The sequence below is a fragment of the Eretmochelys imbricata genome, chromosome 17 (assembly GCF_965152235.1).
Source record: "Eretmochelys imbricata isolate rEreImb1 chromosome 17, rEreImb1.hap1, whole genome shotgun sequence".
Classification (NCBI taxonomy): domain Eukaryota; kingdom Metazoa; phylum Chordata; order Testudines; family Cheloniidae; genus Eretmochelys; species Eretmochelys imbricata.
Window position 1 is genome coordinate 10,482,149 of NC_135588.1, and position 21,062 is coordinate 10,503,210.

The 21,062-nt window shown below is 44.8% G+C and overlaps 1 protein-coding gene across 1 annotated transcript in view; it reads right to left on the reverse strand.

Annotated features, from left to right (window-relative positions):
* Positions 1-20,602, reverse strand: part of CCDC92B (coiled-coil domain containing 92B) — a 45,478-nt gene extending 24,876 nt beyond the window's left edge. Inside the window, exons 1-2 of the mRNA XM_077836343.1 lie at positions 20,558-20,602; positions 10,793-10,946 (exon numbers count right to left, since the gene is read on the reverse strand). Of these exons, the coding sequence (XP_077692469.1) occupies positions 10,793-10,946; positions 20,558-20,602 (199 nt within the window). The remainder of the gene's footprint in view (positions 1-10,792; positions 10,947-20,557) is intronic.
* Positions 20,603-21,062: the final 460 nt, after the last annotated feature.

Consider the following 21,062-nt stretch of genomic DNA (forward strand, 5'->3'; position numbering starts at 1 on the left):
TTATGAGCTAGGAGAGCCTACGGTTGAAATGCCAAGCATTTTGCACTGCTTCAGAATCCCTGTATCTAGTAACTCCTAACAGGGAGTAGGTCAGGGAGACAGAGATGGGGGGTGGGGAGGGTCTAGTGCTCTGAGTACAGGAAGAGGAGCCAGGTGCTCCTAAATCCTCAGCCTGGCTCTGGCACTCCCTCCATCTGTAGCCTTGGAAAAGTCACTTAACCTCTCTGCCTTAGTTTCTCCCACATGCAAAATGAGGGCTGTCTGTACCTACGTCACAGGGCTGTGGAGTTCATGTTTGTGGAGCGTTTTGAAGCATGAAAAAGCATGGCATCAGAGCTAAGTATTTTCACTAAGAAAAGCAAAACCAGCATCAAGTGCAGCTTATTGTGACTCCTGGGTCTTGTCATGCTGTTTGCCGGGAGCAGAGACGTGCAGGGAGTGTGCTTTACGCAGTCACACCACAGCTCAGTCTTCAGTCACCGGGCAATCGGGGCAGCCCCAGAGGTGGTTACATAGGGAGGCCATGCTAGCAGCAAAGAGCATTGCAAGATGGAGAATAGGGGAAAAAAAAAACCCCAAAACCCTGGGTGCTGGCTGTCTTTGAACAGAGATCAGTTTTGAACTCCTAGGAAAAACATGCTGTATGAATGTTTGTCTCATGCATGTCTCTACACATACATGCTCATGTGTGAGTGCTTGTGTGTGCATAGATACCTATGCTTGCATTCACATAGTTCTGCTTGGGTGCATGTGTGTGTATTCACTTGTGTATATTTGTGCATGCATGCTGTTCCAGAAGCTCTGTAGATGTTAACAGATAAAGTGCCAGTAGATGGTGCTCCAGAACATGCAGCATCATGCCTCGGGTTTTGTAGGAACAATGAAACTTGTTGTGCGGGGCAAATAGGAGTTCTTTACATCCATCCTGAACATACGCAGAATTGCCAATCCCAAGATTCAAAACTCAGGAGTCAGACACCTTCACCCCCAAATCATCAGATTGGCTTAAAAATGAGAACTCTGCTTTCTGGGTTCTTTTACTTTGCTTTCCAGTCTTGGAGGCTTTAGAGATCACGTTTTCAAGCTTTTCTCCATAATTACCTTTTCAAAATGAAAGCTGAGATTCTCCGGTTTTTGTTCGACTCCAGAGCTGGGGGTTTAAGGAAAGCATCAAATCTCATGGGATGCACAATGAAAACATTGCATAAAAGTGTCCATGTGCACAATTCATGCACATGCTTCTTTGCTGCATTTTTGAGGCTTCTCAACTCTGATTTCCTAGCAGCAATTTCAAAAGCCCCATATCAGTTTGGTGGCAGCCCTCTCCGATATCCAAGGAAGGCTTGCTGCTCTTCCCTCTGGAGTCCCTCAATGCCTTTCTGACCATTGGGCAGAGGGGTTGCCTCTGGGGATGGAGGACAGACCTTAAGCAGTGATGGAAAGAAGGGTAGAAATGACAGGTCTAATTCTACTTCTTGTTCATATCCAAAATGCCACAATTCATATTTCTGACTGCCAGGAAAAATACTAATATATGGCTATGTTTGTGTGTATCAAAATGACTGCTTCGACCTTATTGTAGCGAAACATTGCAGTAAGGCGGCTTCAGAAATTTCAATCTTAAACTTTAATTTTCCAGGAAATTCTGAATCTTTAAATTCAGGGCAACAGGAAACTTTGAAATGTCACAATTTCCTGACCAATAGAAACTCAAGTTTCAACCAGCTCTAGTGCAGGGATTCCCAAACTTGGTTCATGGCTTGGTTCGTGGCTTGTTCAGGGTAAGCCCCTGGTGGGCCGCGAGACACTCTGTTTACCTGAGCATCCGCAGATACGGCCGCTCGCAGCTCTCGGTGGTTGCGGTTTGCTGTTCCTGGCCAATGGGAGTTGCAGGAAGTGGCACGGGCCAGGCCACCGCTTCCCGCAGCTCCCATTGCCTGGGAATGGCGAGCTGCGAGCGGCTGTACTTGTGGACGCTCAGGTAAACAAAGCGTCTCGTGGCCCGCCAGGCACACTTACCCTGAACAAGCCACGAACCACGTTTAGGAACCCCGCTCCAGTGAGTAGTGCATTGACTTCAATGGGTCTACTCGGATGCATGAAGTTAGGCTCTGATCCTGCAAACACATGCATAAGAGTTGTCCCAGTTCTGAATTAGGATGATATTTTCAGCTTTGATTTTTATACGGTCAGATTAAACCAGTGGTTTGGGAATAAATCTGCTTGGTGAGAGACCATAGGGAAATGTCAACCCAAGACCATTAAAGTTACTCCAGATCAAATGTGCAGCTTCTCACTTCAATGAATCTCAGTTAAAAACTACATTGGCCATTCATTCTCACACAAAGATCTTTCAGGGATGTTTATATATGTGTTACAAAAACGACTGTTCAACCCAAGAATCCTGTTTCTTTCCCTCTTCCTAGACTTGGGCTAAAAACATGATTTTACTAGGGATGATGGGGATAGGGGTGGGGTGAATTTGCATCTATTAATAGTTTGCTTTTAACCCCAAACCTTTACAAATTATCTTTCAAGATAATTATCATGCAACCACCAAACCTAAAGCAGCTGGAGAGCTAAGGGAGGTGCGGGGGAGAGTAACATCAAAATTGCTAGGTTTTTTCCAAAAATTGAACTTAAATGGTTAATCTTTGTCCTAGATTTTTCTGTTAATCTGCTTTCATATTGACTTTAATCTCCACAGTAGCACATCACATTAGACACTGCTACACTTCAGAATCTAATCACTTGGCTTGATTTCCGCCCTCTCCCCCCCCCCCCCAAGGCCTCTGTGCTTTGTCTTTAAAAATAAATCTGTAGTGACTGTACCGGTAATGGAGAACCTACTGTAATTTCTGGAAACCATTCAGCACTCTGTCCATTGGAAATCAATATCGACCGCTTTATTTTTCTACAGCTAAAATGGGATACAAGGCGCATTTAAAAGCGCAGCAAAATCTCCTGTGGCTGTATTTTAGAACAAGACACCGCTCTCCCTGGCTTGGGGTGAATTTAGGTCTCAAAGTTTTGATATACATAATAGGGGGCCTTGATCCTGCATTGAAACCAATAGGACTACTCATCTGAATAAGGACTTGCAGAATCTGGCTCCTGTCTACATAGGAAAGAGAGAACCTGGAAGAGCAGTGTCCTGCATAAGTAAGGGCTTTTATATGAGTGGGGACTGATGTGAGTAAAGGCTTCAGGATCAGACCTTAGCTTTGCTAGTGGATGTTTTGAGCTTGTCCCTCTAGGTCTGCATTGTCTCAAGATACAGACTTTCTATCAAGGTGAAATTACTGATGGTCTAGTCTGAGGTGGGGAGAGCACTGTGATTTATAATGGCCTCATGCTGAATTTAGCAGCGAGCCAACTCTGGGCTTTCCATTTGCAATGCAGGGGTGGAAGGTAAGTTTGTTGCATAAGCAACGCGCGTGGTACAGTATCCGTAGGAGGGAGAGCTGGCGGCACCATTCATGTACTGTCAGGCCTTCACTCCCCCTTCTCCCTCCCCCACTCCCGCAAAAGGAGTGTTCCAAGCAGGGTTGGCATCTGCTGCAATGGGACCTTGATTGTCTTGCTTTCTTTGAATGTGTGACCTAAATTTTCTTTAACACACACACCCTTCCTCTCTTCAGCATTAACTTCCTTCAGGTCTTGGAAATGCTTTTTATATACTTGTAAGAGATCACATGCAAGACAGAGGCAAAGTCACAGAGCACTAATCTCCCTCCCTCTCTTCCCAGACTAAATCACACCATCTTTAATCAGTCTTTGCTCTGGCAAAGCTGAAGAGGGCTCTAAACAAAGTCCAAATTGTGCTTCTTCAATTCTCCCTCTCCAGGCTACAAGTACCTTGCACTGACTTCAGTGGCAATTTCCCATACCTTCTGGGAGAACAGGGCCACGGACCGCTGCTTATCACTACAACTAAAGCACATCAACCTCATTTAAGGCCCTCAAATGTTTTAAAATCCTTCCCCATTGGTGATTCTCCTTTAACTTGGATTCCTTCATTTAATTTTAAAATAGGATGGGTTATAAACAACATACTGCCAAGCCTGCAGACCTGAGAGCAGAACAACAACCCTGACCTGGGAGGGAGATGAGCTAGGTGACTTAACAATAGAAACTCCAAGCATTTGCACTACAGAGCGGTTTAGCTCCTGATGTTCCACTCTGTAAATGTGTGCTGGTTGCTGCCCTTAGAATCCCCTGGCTTGAGTAAACTGCCTTTACACTACACAATGGTCACCTTGCTACATCCAACTGTGTTGCCTGGCTAGTTTGGGAAGCTTGGGTTGGTCCCTCCATGTGGCTGTGTCAAAGGGAAATTAACACACTTTTGCTCCTTAGCACTGATATTTCCTGACAGTGCTGACTTTGAACAGGAAAGAGCTGAGTGATTCACTGTTTTGTTTCAGTTTGCTTGGTGTAAGCAGCCACTGGTGAGGCAGCTTCTCTTATACGTTGCCATTTCTCAAGACAATCCAGATGGTCAAACAAGGATCCATCCAACGTGGAATCCAACCTCTGCCTGTCAGTATTGTCCGTTATTCTCAAGGAAGGGTGCTGCTTTTGTCTTACTGATGCATGTGTTGTGGAAGGGTTAAGACTGTAGAAGGGGGACGTCGGAGGGAAAGCTTCTTGGATACTGTCATTTGAGAAATATGGGACCCTATTTTGCACTCTCACTGGTGCAGACCAGCAGTTACTCCACTGAGGGCGATGGGCCTTGTGCACTCCTGTACACCAGTGAAAAGTGAGTGTAAAACACCACCATGGGAGCCATTTACACTCACTGTGCACTGGTATAAATGATGGCACAAGGGGCAGGGCAATGGAGAACCAGGCCTAGTGGCGTTGCGTCCATGTAGAACGAGCGGGAGGCCTCGCTCTAGCCCAGCTAGACGTGACCCAGTGACGTGCCTTGCTCAAGGTCATGTTCTAGAATGGAGAATAAAACTCAAGGCCAGAAATGGCTAGTGATATTTGGGTGTCAATTTGGGGGGGGCCCAACTGAAGACACTTTAAAAAGTGGCCTGCTTTTCAGAAAGCGCTGAGCATTCTCCCCCTGAAAATCTTTAAGGTGGCTCAACCTGAGAACCCAAAAGATGAGGCAACCCAAAAATCACTAGTCTCTAAATCTTTCAGACTTCCTATGGTCAGTGCTGGATTCCATGGCTAATCCCTCAAGCTGCCACCTCAGGACCTCTTCCTGAAATTCAGGCCCCGTGCCTCCTGCCCAAGCTCTCCCTTACACAGCCCTCTGTTCAGAGGCGCTAGCAGATCGCACAAATTACTGCCAGAAGATTTAAGTTTATCTTCTAATTACTGGAGAGGGATCAGGAGAGAGGAAAAATAGTCAGAACAAATCCATTTCTATTTCTGACGTGTTTATGCTGCACAAATGAAAATGGGGATGGGGCGGGAAGCCAAGTTTTCTGTCATTTCAATAAATGAATCACCATAGGGCTGTTAACAGCATTTTTCTTCCTATAAAACCTGGTACTGTAAATACTGGGGGAGTGGGGGGGACTTCTGAACTGACCCAGGGAATGTGATTTGTCTGAAATGGTTTTGGCTGCAATATTTAGTAAAGATGCTTTCCCCTCCCCCATCCCATATCATCTAAACAATGCTAGAAGGCGAAGTAGGATTTCAGCTGAATTTGCTGGCCAGGTGCTCCAAGGATTGGAATTCTTCCATTTGAGTCGTCCCCGTCCCTCCATTGGAAGGATAACTCCATTTGGTAAATTGCTACCGAGGAATCTCACTCTGACTGCTGTGAATGCCATTAACCAGTTGTAATTTATGACCTCCAGTCAAATATTCAGCAGACTTTACATGCCTTTCACTTACTGCTTATGGAGTCTTCTGTAAACTTGCACTCTTTATTTATTTATTTTTTTCTTTCCAAAGCTTTACTGGTTAAAGCTGTGAAAAGGTGAACTGAGGTTCCTGGAATCCATTAACTTGACTGGATGCTTTGGGTGGCTAGAGCATGCTTCTGGAAAGGTGGGTGGCTCAGAATTAATCATCCTGTGGTCCACCTGAGATTGCCTGTTGGCACATGGCAGGTGACGGTGGTTGTCTTGCAGGCAAATCTCATGCTGTGGTTACATGTGGAAGGTGCTAAATAGAAGTTTATGGGCCTCAGGGAAGGCTTCAGGGGAGGGAAGCCGCTACTTAATCTACAGCGCATTTGACAGGCTGTCCAAAGGGTTCTTGCTGATCTCTGATTCTCTACCTCACAGGAGGAGGCGGTGCAGTGGTTTTTAAAGATTTTTCCTGATGAGTCGTTATTAGTAACCCGATATTGACAAAATGTTGCAACAGGAATGAAAAAGCCCTTTTGGGTGAGAGGCTTGTTACCAGAAACAACAAGCAAATAGGAAAATGGTGCATATGTTGGAGTGCGCTGCTTACAGCAACCTGTGTCTAGAATTCCTCTGGAATCTAAGAAGTTAGGATTAAGACAAACTAGCTATTCTGAAAGGTAATGCTGGGAAATGGGAGAATTTGCTAAAGTAGCAAAAAGTTGCTTTTTAGAACAGACACCATGCCATACGGTTCTCCCCAGGGCTAGCCTCCTACTGAAAGATAAAAGACGACATTGAAAATGTGACATCAGATCCTAGCCCTGAATGATCACGACCAAAAGTCGCTGCTGTCTGATGTTGTATCAGTGGCCTGTGTGACATAAGATACTCTGTCTCAGCCTGGTTCCCAGTGGCTAGGCATCCTCCTCACTAAAACTAGCCTTATTAATGGTCCTCCGTCTTGGAAACTTCATCCAAGAAATCAAGGGTTAAATGGCTCATGGGCACATCCAGGACCAAGGTGAAGTACACTGGTGTGTGGGATCTTACATTGCTTCTGCCTATGCTGGACTTGATTTACACACATCTTGTGTATGCATCTATGACTTTGAGAGGCACTCCGATACTAAGGTGTCGGACACAGGATAGATGACCATATCAGTGGTATAGAAGTCTTATGGTGTCCCAGCTAGCAAAAATCAGCCTAGCTCTGGAGCCAGTGGTGCACTGCTGATTTACACCAGTTGATCTGGTAAAATGGTACTATCCTTAGACATGGTGGGGAAGAAATGATCTATAATGTCCAAGTATGTAATGGGGTCATTGAAGCCAGTGGGCATTTCAAAGCCTCCAAACCTGATTTATGCACAAGAAATCTATTTCCTCTCATGGCTGGAAGTGCTGCATTTGGGTCTAGTTAAAAAATAGAACAGCGAAAGTATGAAAGGGATGGGGAAAATAGATGATTTTGTCACTGCAGACTTATCTTTGTTTCCTTGGAGTCAGTGAGAGAGAGGAGAGCTAGAAGACAATGAGTAATTAGTCATTGCTGAATTATTGATGAAAGATACTGTACGAGTTAGAACAAATTTCAGCAATGGGAGGGAGTTAAGTGAATCATTTGCTCTTCATAAAGCCTCTCCAGATGAAGACACAAATCCGTTCTGACCTGCCCATCTCCTGCCATGGGCAACAACAGGATTTTAAAGTGACCCTCACTTTCCCAAACTCCGGTTCACACAACCCCCCAGGTTCACGGAAGGCTCCTGTGGCTCCCCAGTTAGCACATGGTGAATCTGTGGTCCTATCACCCCCTCTTAGCTTCAAGCTTCATGTCTAAGACTTGCAGAGCTGGAGATAAGCTCCTTGGCCACACCTCTCCTGTGCAGTGCCTAAGCTCTGTGAGAAGGTTTTATCTTCAGGCATGTGCCCTGTGGGGTTCCTAAACACTGCAAGTCTGAAGCTCCTTAGGGGCAGCCTCTGAAACCCCCAAACCTATGGATGCTTCAGGTGTCCTATAACTTCGCAGAATCAGTCCCTTAGTAATTCTTTAACTTCTCCATGTTGGGAACTTATGCTGTATTCATGAATCCTAGAAATCGGAGATTGCATTAGTTGTTTGTTGTTAGAACCTAGGAAATCTAAATGAAGGTCAAGGCCCCATCAGAGTCTAGTCCACTTCCTTGTCAAATTTGGATTGCCCCCTACAGTCTATTTAGGTGATGAGATCCTTAACCATTTGTTTCCTATGATGGCCAGAAGTTCTATGAGCTTAGAGCAGAAGATACTGGGTATGGGTCTTTGCCTTGTGTTAAAGCAGGAGTTCAGACTAGATCTAATGAAGAGTAGTACTCTATAAAAGCTAGGTATTACTCTGAAACTGCATTTTACAACATTACCCCTTGGGCTAGCATTTAAAAGCTAGCTCTTCCTTTTGTGTCACTTGCACAATTGTATCATTAAAGAAAATTTCCCAGGCCACAAACTGCAAATCTTGTGGAAATGGTGGGAGGTTGCTTTGCAGCAGGAAAAAGCTGCAGCTTGTACTGTGATACCTTGGCATGAATTTTTAAACAAGACAAGATTTTTTTTTTTTTTTAGATGAGCAATGGGGGGGAACCCAATATATTTATGCTGCTAGCTTTAGCATCCGTCTAGCATCTCCGTCCTAAAGCAGCAAAACAAGAGGGCTGCTGATGCTGCATGTTACTGAGCTGCTCTGGACTGAGGTAGGGGTCAGAGAATTGATTTCATATTTCCTCACTGCAAAAAAGAAGAAAAGATCCCATTTCCTGTTGCTCTGAAGGAGACTTTTGGTATGATCTCATCCCTGCTGTTATCAATGAAGCCCAGCCTTTCTCCTGTCCTTACGCATGCGGGAGAAAGAATGAACTGTTTTTACATCTGAATCCATAAACAAGAGGCAAAATACCTCTGAAGGCACAGATCAGTGGAGGAAGTGGCAGGATCATCTTTCATGCTCCCCCCCCCCCCCCCCCCAAGACCAGTGAATTGCTGCAGTATAGATAATGCAAGATAAAGCAATAGTGAGTCAAACACAGAGTAGCAGCTGAACACTGGAAAAGCTAATTTCCTCTCAAGAAGTGCATTGTGATCGACTGTAGAATTAAACCAAAGGGTAGCTTTACAATGATGGCTTATAAGCACAAGTCTCTGCCAGCTGAGTGTCGGAGTAAAATGTGCCCATAGTCTCCAGCATGGATCTCAGCCAAGGTAGCATTTTGTTACCCACAGTGCGAGAGAAGCTTTAGTGGCTATTATTCAAATTTGGATTCAGCGGGATCCTCGTATACCTGGTTAGGATTGTAGGACCATGTTTGTAAAATGAGAACTGTGCCAACAGTGTGAGTATTCAGGATTAAGGACACTCCGGGTATGTCTACACTGCAATGAAACACCTGGGGTTGGCCCATGTCAGCTGATTCATGCTCAAGGGTCTTGGGCTGTGGGGCTCTAAAACTGCAGGGTAGGTGTTTGGGCTCAGCCTGGAGCCCAAGCTTGGGAACCTCCCCACCCCCTGTGGGGGGTCTATAGAGGAGTATCTTGCTCCGTGAACCATCCCATTGTCTGCAATGGTACTGTGAGCAAAGAGGACAGCACTGGATTCCCTGCAGCCAGTTAAGGACTGGATTTTTGCCTTCAGGCACAGCCATGGTAAGCAAGAGGTGGTGCAGAAGCTATCCCCCAGGAGATACTGTCCTTAGACACGTCTCTTTGGCAATGTCTATAACAGGGTTGGCACTGTAATTTCCAGTTCAGCTAGAGCTACATACGCAAGCTTTGATTCAGCTAGCTGCCAAAAATAGCCGTGTAACTGCAGCTGCATGGGCGGCAGGCGGGGCTAGATGCTGTGGGTATGTACCTCGGGTTTCAGCTGGGATTGTACTCAGTGCAGCTAGCTGTGGCCATGCCACTATTTTTAGCGCACTAGCTCAATCCGCGCCAGTGCGGGTATGTCTATCCGAGCGGGAAATCTTACCTTCGGCTGCAGTGTGGGAAATGCTTCTCCCTCAGAACATGGAGAGGAACAAGTTATTCCAGTCCTTGCAAAGTGCTGCTCTCCCTCCCCCCCCCCCCCCCCGCATCCTTGCATCTGACCAATAAGCCGCAGATATAGAGCAAAAGCTTTGTTCGCTCCCCAGCTCCTTGGCTTCACCCACTCCCAATTCACTGGCTCACAGCAGGGAGTGTTCACAGCAGATCAGGAGCCACAATCTTGGTAGGTCACATTCGCCTAAGCAGGTGGCGTGGTGGAGCCTTAGCCCTCTTACAATCCCATTTGTGTCCTCTGCTTGTTTAGACAATTTAGCCTGGAGGCTGCAAAGCAGCATTTAACCTTCTGTCCATCAAAACGTGTAATGAAGAGAGGCGTTTCAAGAAATGCTGCAAGGCTCTCTTGGTTGGTAGACATAAGGGCCAGCTGTGGAGTTTTGGTTCTGGATTGTGAAATGGATTGGAACTTCCCTGCTTCGTGGGTTGTGGATTTTGGATCTTGCATTATCATTGGGTAATTATAGTAGGACACTATTCTCCTTGTTCAGTGGCTTCTAAGCCTGCGTGTGCCACCTTCTCCTTTAGGAAATTCACAAACTCCTGCTTGGAATCCATTTTCCCCTTGTCTTTTGCTCTTTACACAGCAATAATCACACAAAGAAATCACACAGGCACAGTTGGGCCCCGATAACCATGTCATTAAACCTACAGAAACACGTAGGGCCTAGTTATGCATATACACTTCTCTGGTTGATTTCTAAAACATACAACACAGTGAGTGCCACAAGAGGGTTCACAACTACTTAAAGGGATAACTACTCAATTCCTGTACACCATAATGGGAGAGTATCACACTTCAAAGCGTACATGGCTTTCATGTCTGTGGTACCTGTTCTATGGGAAGATGTATGTAGGTGTCCTAAGTGAGGCTAGCCATGACATCAAAAATTCACCTGTGCAGTGCTTTTGCAATCGGAGGATCTCGAGGTGCAGGTCATGGAGCAGTTCCATCTGTTCCTTCTTCAGGAAGGTGATATGTCGTTGCACGCTCTGGATCTGGTGCTCCAGGGACAAAGTCTCCATCGCAACAAAATTAACAGTCCAAGCCTGGAGGGAGTAAATGGTTCGTGATCAGACATGCAGCTGTGTACTGTACTTGTGATTCAACTGGGGAGGTGAAAATTATTCCTGCAGCTTTACAAGAGACATTTAAAAGGGGAGCCTAACGCTACTGGAGATATATTACGAGCAGCTGAACCCCAGTCTTTCCTTTCTCTTCCCACACATTTGGGGCCCTGTGAGTCCCTTTACCTAGAGAGATTTCACCAGGGCTTTTTACTTAAGACCCCCATCGCTTTGGTGTCTCACATGTATTACGGATTGGGCAGAGAAGTTTTATCACCCCCCTTGTGTATATGGGGCATGGAGACACAGATTAAACTGCTTTCCTAGGGTCACACATGGGATCTGAGGTAGAGCAGGCAATCTAGGCCTGATGATCCATGTGGCCATCAATTGATGTCAGATATGTTTTTTAGTTTACTTTTCAGAAACTAGGATCTCTCTCTCTCTCTCTCTCTCTCATATAAGAACATTAAGACTGCACAGTCAAATACTAAAAAGCTAGGAACTGCTAGAATTGCATTGAAATGCCTGTGCAACCTTAATTCAGAACCTTTGTGCATATGCCTTTTGCAGTCTTTCATTACACTCTTCCATTTTATTTCTTTTTCCATAGGACCCCTTCCTCATTCAGGGCACAGAATGTTTGGTGCTCACTGAATGAGCAGCTATTCAATGTTTTGTTTTATCCTCACTGTTGCATGGGGCATACATTCCTTACTTACTGCCCACTATTCAAACCTTGCTCTGAAGACAGAATTATGCATTTCCTCATGTGTGGTGGTTTTTGAATGGCTTTCCTCACTATAGTATCAATGTATCAAAGATTAATGACTTCATTTTCACAACAGCCTGAGAGGTGTGTGGGGGGGTGGTGGTGGTGGTGGTATCTCCATGCCTCAGTTTTCCATCTGTAAAATGGGAATAAGGTCAAAAGTATCAGCTGTTTTCTACCTGACTTCAGACATCCAGCACCTGATTTTTTTTTTTTTTTTTTAAGAGTACATAGCATTAGATAGCACTTCATATGTTCAAAGCACAGCTCCCATTGATTTCATTTGCAGCTGAGAGTACTTGGCACTTCCGCAAGTCCGGCTCTGAATGAGGCAGGGGTCCAGTGGGAAAAAATAGTATGTGATCAGATGTTTAAAGACTGCATCTTAATGCATAGGCACAAGGAGGCTGAATTAGGCATTGTCTAACTTTTGAGGGTTGATTTTGCAACCTTAATGTTTTAGTGTGTACATGTCCATAAAATATGATGGGATGGCAGAAGAACTGTTAAGGAATAAAATGCTTAGCCAAATTGTCCTCTGTTACTGATATAAACTGGAACAACTCCACTGATTTGAAATTTACACCAGCATAACAGAGCAGAATTTGGCCCTTAGTATAGGGATGTTCCTACACTGGGGACTGCTTTTAAGAATCAGTGTAAGATACAAATGGTCTCTATTGTACTACATATGTCTTCAGTGGAGTAGTTAATACATAGCACTCTACAGTGAATTTCCTCTCTCCTTTACAGGGCTTGAAACCAAGCTCAGATCTGCACCCCCTGGGTTGGAAGCTGGACTCTGATCTGGATCCAAATTCTGTAGCTGGTCCCTATGATCTGTAATAAGATCTTGACCCGAATCCAGACACCAAACTTTGGAGAGGGATTTGTTTCTGGATTCTGAGCTGCAATTTGCAGCTCAGCCCCATCTCTAGGACATCCTGACCTCTTAAAGAAATAAAATGGCTTTTCTGAATCCACTTCTTTGTCCCTCCTAGAGCTAAAGTGCATGTGAATACTTTGTGTGAGGCTTTTGGTAGAGCTGTGGCCTAAGGTGAAGCAACTTCTATCTGAAGCACAGCAGTGATATGGACTAAGACTCTGAAATAGTTTTGAGAAATCAGGGGAAGCTCCATTGCTTGGGACACTTTAAAACCAGACTGGCCAGAGCACCAGAATCCAAGTTTAGCTAGGAAGGATATAATTGTATCCAAATTTGTGGCTAACCCCCCTGCTCTTTCCAAAACTGTCATGTTTCCTAAGGACCAAAAGTAAGTTAGGACGTTGGTTTTATTTAAAAGAAGGCAAATTCAAAAGCACTGTGGTCTCCAACCCCCCCGCAACATTATGAAGGGGCATTGGTTCAGGATGGGGGCGGGGGAGGACGGTATCACTTACTGAATCACATGACCACTTGATGCACTTCCTGGGTTTTCTTTGGAGGTCTCCTATCCTAGTATTGCCCTGGCCTGAACTTGTTTAGTTTTTCTGAAACAGCAGCAGTAATTATATGCAGAAAATGCTGCAGTGTATTTCCTTTCCCATACATCTTAGTTATGCTTTAAAAGCAGATTCATCGCTGAGTGGAGTTCTATCTGGGACAAATTCACCCCTGAGTGGTGTTACACCAGGGTAAATTTGGCCCATCAGTTGTCCTTTGACAAGCTATGTACTCTGAATGCATGAGATCTAATGCATGAAAAATACAATATGCTCTGTCTCACCCAATCAGTATTATGTGGCAAGGAGATTTGTCTTCTCTTATAGAGGAAGTAACAATGTTTGCTGGTAATTCACATGATGGGCAAGCAGTGATGTCAACTCTGTTTGCCGGAGGATGAGCTCCTGGAGGTTAGGGAGTTCATCGCTACATGTTAATTTCTTCTGTAATGGTGCTGCATTAGCCTGCCTACCTGTGCCACTGTGCCGCAGAGATAAAAATAAACCTCAAAGAATCTGTAATCCTGGGAAACACCATCACATGTGGATGTGGTAGCCATCCTTATTCCATGCATAAAACCCAGAGGGTGGGGGAAACAATAGATTTTTTTTTTATCTGCATCAAACCATGTTGATGGCTTGTGCTTGCTGGCAAAATCTTCCAAAGGATGGAGTGCATCATTCTGTTACTTAGAAGCTATCCCATTTCTTTTTTCCTCTACATCTGACGTCTTTTGCCATAACAGTATCAACATTAAGCAAACGCTTTAGACTATGCTTACAGCCCAGGGATTTTTACTTAATTCTGTGGCATTCCCCCCCCCCCCCCACCTCCTAATCAAATAAGCTCGATCACTGTAATAAGCCTTGGCAAACACCAGTTTCGATGCTTTCTGTTGCCAAAACCTCTGAAAATTTGAGAGCCTTAATATCAGGACTTCCAAAATTAGGCACTAAAGCTAAATTAATAGCTGTGTGTGTTTAATATAGCCATATTTACATGTGCTACTGTTGTGATCACTTGCTGATAACCAGGTATTAGACAAGTCCACTCTAGTAATACTTTGCATTGTATAGCACTTTTCCTCCAAGGATCTCATTGAACTTTACAGATATTCATTGATGCAGCCATGCCACACCCCAGGAGATGGGTAGGTGGTTTTAGCCCCAGTTCACAGATGAGGGAACTCAGCCACAGAGGTGAGTGACTTGTCTGACTTACAACATGGCTGGGAAGTCCTTCAGACCTTGCTCTAACTATGAGATATCTTACCTTCTCAGTTAGATATTTTTTTTATTAAGGATTGTTTTTGATGGCTAAGACCATACCATCCACTGGCATAGAGCAGAAGGTTTTCTTTTGGGGGTGGAGAGGCTTTTTTATGTGATAGCTGCCATCTCAGCTGACCACTGGGGATTGAATGGGGGTCAGGGAGGGCAGAATGGGCACCTCTAGAGCTAAAAGCATGAGCTACTGCAGCTTGAGAGAAACAGTGAACGTTCCCCATGTGTGGCAGTAACGGACATTTTCTGAAGATCAGGCTCAGGGAGGAACCTGTAAGACACACTTCCTAGAAAGACTGGTCCTTAGCTCTACCTCCACTGTGCAGTGTTAGTGCTGATGGCTTTCTGTTCTTTTGGGAAGAGAGGTGTGGACTTTGTCCCAGTCCCATTCCTCTGCTGATCCCAGTGTGTTTCCACTCCTTTGAACTGTCCTTTACTTCCCTGAGAGCTCTGTACTAGCTATTTAAAGTGGAACTATGCCAGTTTATACCAGCCGAAGATAGGTTTGTCAGATTTCATCTCCTTTTAACATATGCAAAATGATGCTGATCATCCTCATGAGCAAAGCTGCTAAGAAGTCTTCTGAACAGTGAGGCATTTGGGCTAGGACTTTCAAGAAAGCTCACTGGTGGTTGGCTTAACTCTGCTTGATGGTAAAACTCCCCTTGACTTCAATGGGAGCAGAGGTGGGCTAACCAACACTGAATGCTTTCTTTTTACATCTGATGTCAGGCTTACATTTGTCAACAAGGACCGAAACGGGGGGTGTACCAAATCTGTGATGTTGCCTGATACTGTGTTCAGTTGCTTAGAGCCTAGAGCCATGAGCCACAATTAATGTTCTCTTTTCTTACGTGCTGCTTGGGGCATCAAACTGAAATTACTCATTGTTGCAGTCCAAGAAGATCAAAAACCAGGATCTCTGTTCTGATCATTCCATTGAAATCCATGGGGTCACTCTGGATTTGCCCCGGCAGTATTGCTGAGATTAGAATTGTGTTAGGGCTGTGTGTTTGGATTCTTCAAAACACCAAAAAGAGGGAATTTGGATAAACGTGAATGTAGCTTATTTTGGTGGTTGTAGTTTTCCATTGGCTACCACTAGGAGCATTTATGAATGCAAAATAAGGCTTCTGGTCTTCTAATGCTGTTTCCACCATCTAGATTGAACAGTTCATGGGAGGTACAGAAACCCACTCATGAGATTTGTAAACACAAATAGATAGCAAAGGCCAGATCCACACTTATACTAAGACCACTTTATGCAACGCTAGACAGTCTAATTTATATGTGCTTTAAGGTCCCTTTACATAGGGAGCGATGTAAACAAACATCAAGCTCAAATACTCCTTTGCCTATTTACCCCTGCATGTCTGGATAGCCCATGTAGAGGTCTCTAGGGGTTCCTGACTCTCCCAGGAAGGCATGTCATCCAAGTCTCAATGCAGTCTTTAAATTCTGTTTTTTTTTTTTTTTTCAAATCTAATAAAATCCAGGTCTATATTAGTTTGACTTCCCAATTATTCCTATCTTTCTGTGTAGAAGCAATATAACTTTAGTCCTGTTCATTAGTTTTCTCTGGTTAAGTCCATCCCATTTCAGAATATTTAGGCTGGGAACACAAATATAATTAGCATTTTCGTCCCATTCAAAATACAGCGCTAGCAGCTGGACACTAACAGATCACCAGACTGTGACCCATTCTTAACCATCTAACGGTTGATCACTTATAACTAAAACAATGTGCAGAGGTTAAGACATGGCATGATGGCCCATAACAATTTTAGCTGAGCTGGCGCTCCTTTTATGTGCATCTTGTAGGTATCTAATTAGTGCTCATTGAATGCTAGGGGGATATTTTTATTTATGGCTGTATGTTTGTTACAGTACTTGCGGAATCACTTTTAATGGCTTCTGTGATTATAATGATTATAACGTTTTCCTGACTCTATTGTCCAGGCATGATGAGACCCTGCAAATACAAATCATATTGGAGCAAAGGACACATTCTGCTCTCACTTACCCTGGTATTAATCTAGACTAATTCCACTGCCTCTGGATTTATGGAGGTGTAACCAAGATCGGAATCTGGCCTAAGTGAATATCAGGAAATTCATAAAGGTGGAATTTATCCAGATTTTGAACAGGGTTTCTAAAGGGAAGTTGTGGGAATCACATCTCTGGAAACATCTGTCACTAGACTGGACAGAGCACTTTAGTACATATATATCTACAGTGCTATTTTTCAAGTGATCTTGTCTTGTCTACATTAAATGTCTCTACTAGAATTGGTTGAAAATTTTCCATTGACCCTTTTTACTAGTGGAAAATAGATTCTCCCCCCCTCCCAGTGAAGAAGGGAAGAATGAATTAAAATCCCTCTGACATTTCCTCAGTAAACATTAAACAATGGAGCATGGTTTTTCTTCTTTCCAAAATTTTAGTGGACACTATCACCAGTTTCTAACTAGTTCTAGTCTCCAGTGATGTCTCCCTCTACCTCCCTTGTGAAATGGTTCTCTGGCCTCTAGTATAGATACTCAGGTAAAATTCCTGCTGTAAGAACTGCAAGCTTTGCTCCAAGTCCATTAGAAGCCTAAACACTCTCCACTGACTTACACTAGTGTAAATGAGGAGTAATTCCACTAAAGTCAGGAGACCTGGGTTCTACTCCTGACTCTGCTGCTGGGTGACCTTGGGTGAGTCACTTCAGAGCCATGCCTCAGTTTCCCCATGTGTAAAATGGGGGATACGGTGCTTTGAGCTACTGATTGAAAAGCCCTATATAAGAGCTAAGTATTATTAAACTAAATGCAGTTACACTGGTACAAGACCAATATGAAATTAGAACCAAGATCTAAGGCATTTAAATCTATTAGAAGATGTATCCTGCTCCTTTGACTGGCACAGTGGCTGACCTAGTTCTTATAGGCACTGATATAGCAAAGCACTCAGAGGGAGATTTCCCAAGACAGTAAGCTGCCCAACTCCTATTTGAGCTTTTGGAAATCTTCCCCCTTAAGTACGTGCTTGACTTCAATGGGTCTACTTGCCTGCTTAAAGCACATGCTTTGGTGCTTTGCTGAATGGGGGCCATAGAGCTGGACTTCTTCACAACTTTTAAGTTTTAGAGAGCTGCTGTATCACCAGGAGGCGTGTGTGAAATTGCTGTGAACACTGAGACTGGCACGGTTGTGTTGACATGACATGCACTTAGTTGTGTTCATTGGAACACCATGGCATCATTGGTAAGAAGGCACAGTCATGCTGCTGTCACTAAGGGCAAACAGCAGAGAAGCCAGAGATGGAAGAGTTCAACTGAGTCATTGTCTACGTTAGCTGGTGGAGCTAAGGCTAGGGTCAAACCAGGGTTGAAATGCAATGATACCTCTCATGCTACCACTGAGCTTTCTCAGGGCTGCCACTCTGTCACCTTTCACAAGCTCTAAACCCACTCTTCAAATCTTTTCATTTTTAAGAAATGAGTCTTCTGTTCCCCTTCTATTTATTGTGCTTCTGTATATTATGAGTATCAACGTAAGGGCCAAAAACAATTACTAAGGCTGTAATTCAATCTCGGGGTTCCGATTAACATTTATAACTTGCTCAAGTGTGTTATATTATTGGAACCCTATGGCTGAATTACTGCTTTACAGTGGCAATCTGCCTATCTGTTAACCTACCTGGATTGCTTAAGAATTTTTAAATCTGATTCTCAGTGAATGATTGTTTCCTTTTTTTTCTCTGCCTTTACTGTAAAGTAGAGAGAGCAACAATTCATTGAGTATTTAATTCAATGAATATAGGTGAACAGTCACTTCACAAGATTTAACCGCTGTGCCATTTTAAAAGATGAGGAGCTATGCACAGGTCATCGTCTGTCATTCCTGATGTATAGTATTTTTTCCTATTGGCCAAGGAACAGTTGATTGGTAATGCTTTACCCTTCTGTAGCATTTTCCATTCAATTACCTCAAAGCACTTTACTCCGAGGACCTTGGAGTGCTTTACAAACACTAACAAACTCATAGCCACCTTGTGGGGTAGGTATATACCTGTACCCCTGTTTTACAATAGGAATGCTGAGGCACAGAGAGGTTAAGGGTCTGATTCACAGAGATGCTGAGCACCAGCACTTCCTTCCCATTGACTCACCATTGAGGTGGCGAGCATATAGGAGCCATGAAAATCAGGTACCAAGAGCTGGATCCAATGCCCATCAAAGTCAACAGAAGGACTCTTCAGTGGGCAGTGGCTCAGTCCATACATGACTTACCTGTGGTCACACAGGTAATCTTTGGCAAAGCTAGTAAGAGAATCAAGGTCTCTTGCACAAGATCCCTTGTTCGTGTGCCAGTCTTCGTCCAACACTTCTAGTCTTTACACTGAGACCAGATGCCTTTCTAAAAGAGTTCTAAACGCTACTGGGCTTGATGCAGGAATTCCTGGTTGAAGTTCTAGGGTCTCTGATCTGCAAGAGATCAGACTAGATGATCATAATGGTCTCTTCAGGTCTTAATCTCTGAAAGTCCCGCTCACTATTGGTTCAGTGTACATGTTAATTACTAAGTGGAAACTCTTTGATTTACTGGCAGGAAAATGTTTGCAAAGGACTTGTTTAAAAAAAAAAAAGACCATTTTAAACCCTGGGCAGGAGCCTAAGCTCAACTAAATTGAAGAATTCTGAACAGATTTATTACTAGTAGATAAACTCCTCATGTTGACTACTTGGAGTACACCATAAATTGCTGTGAATTTTTGGGCATCAGTCCTGCAAAGGGAACTGGGCAAATTTCAAAAGGTATAACAGCATTCATACACCTAAAGATTCCTAGTTGCTAGTCTTATTATCTGCTTCAATCAGGGTAAACATGAATGAAAAAGCTGTTTCCTATCAATTATTTAAACATTCCTGCCCGAGTAACAGCTAATGTCTTTTTATTTCACTGCATACATTAAACATAAGGCCAACTTCTGTTCTTTGGCTTCACTGGAATTATCGCGGTTCATGTTAGCATTTCTGGGAGCAGAATTTGGGCCACGATCAACACTGTGCAGAGATCATAAGTGATTCCTTTTGGCCTGATCCTGAAGTCACTGAATTCAAAACTCTGAATGGCAAAACTCTCATGGACTCCACCTATTTCCACCAGCAATTGCAGAGTCTCAGGCACCTCTGAAACCATTATCTGCACCAGAAGCTCCAGGAAGGAAGAGCTATCAGCCCCAGGCCTAGGCAACTTCTAAAACTGCACCAAGAAGGGCTCCAGGCAACTTCAGGAAGAAAAGTTCCCCCAGGTTACACAAGACCTTTTCACCACTGTAGGTCTAAAACCTGCTTGCATATCCTCTTAGGGAGATGTTACTTCTGTTGGCCCTAGAAAAGCTAAATCTGTGCTAGCTCTTTAATTCTTGCAGGAAAGAACTGCAGCTTGGAACCACTTTAAAGCCCTTCATTAGCTGGAGAGCACAAGGGAATGCTCTCATGTGGGGTGGAGAGAGAGCGCGTTTATAAAGGGTTTTAATAACTTAGCACTGGCAGAGATATCAAAACCACCCCCCCCCCATCAAACAGCTGGAATTCACCACCCACTGCTCTCCTTGCACCACCCCAGCCTCAGTGAAATGGGCCCTGCTGGGACTCAGGGCATGGTTTTAATTAGAGAAGTTGGTGTCAGGGTCACTGAACAGGCTCTGAACCCACTAGATTTTAGTGTTTAATTCTTTTCTGAGTTTAACCAGGCACTAAAGGTGCTTCTCTTCTCTTCTTTCTCTCTCTCTCCCTCTTCCGCCCCCCCCTCCCCCCGCACTCTAGTCTAAAGGAGAGGACAGATCTGAGCAGGACACAGCTCAGGATGACTTTGCCTGATGATCATCCCAATTCTGAAGCTGCTCTGGACCTGAGTCCCACTCAGCTAAGGACATTCATGAACACTAGGAGTTCCCATGCAATCATGCCGCCGCCGCCGCTCCCTCCCCCCTCCCCCGCGGACTTTCTGTGTCGCACCTCTTCTCCCCCCCCCCGCCATCTCCAAGACCAGATCTCCCCTGCTGACCACCCCCCCCCCCCGACAACATGCCCATCTTCTCTTACCTGGGGAGGCGACAGGAGAACGTGCTGGCAGCTGCAGGGTGTCATCAAGGGAGGTCTTGCACAGCAGCTGGACAAGGGCGAAGCTTGTTGGAGGGGTGGAGGCTTAGAAAAGCCAGGGCACCCTCCCAGCGTTCACCCGCATCCCCCAAAACCCCCCCCACCCCCCCCCAAAAATTCTCAGATGGGGGGGCGCAATGCAACCCCCCCCTTCCCCCAGCCCCTCTTTTCCTTCTGCCCTAGATCTCCTCCCGGCGCACTGGCCAAGAAGTGGCGGTCTCCATGGCAGGGCCGGGCCCGGGCCGCCCCCCCGCCGCCCTCCCCAGCGCCGCGGACCGGGTTGCAAGCCGCAGGCTGCCGGGGAGCGCAGAGCTGCCAGCCAGCCAGCCAGGCAAGGCGTAAACACACGGCAACGTGACCGGAACTGGTGAGCTCAGAGCCGGGCTGTCTGGACTGACAACCTCCGAGTGATGAAATCATCCCCGGGCGCCTCCCGGGAGAGGTGCCC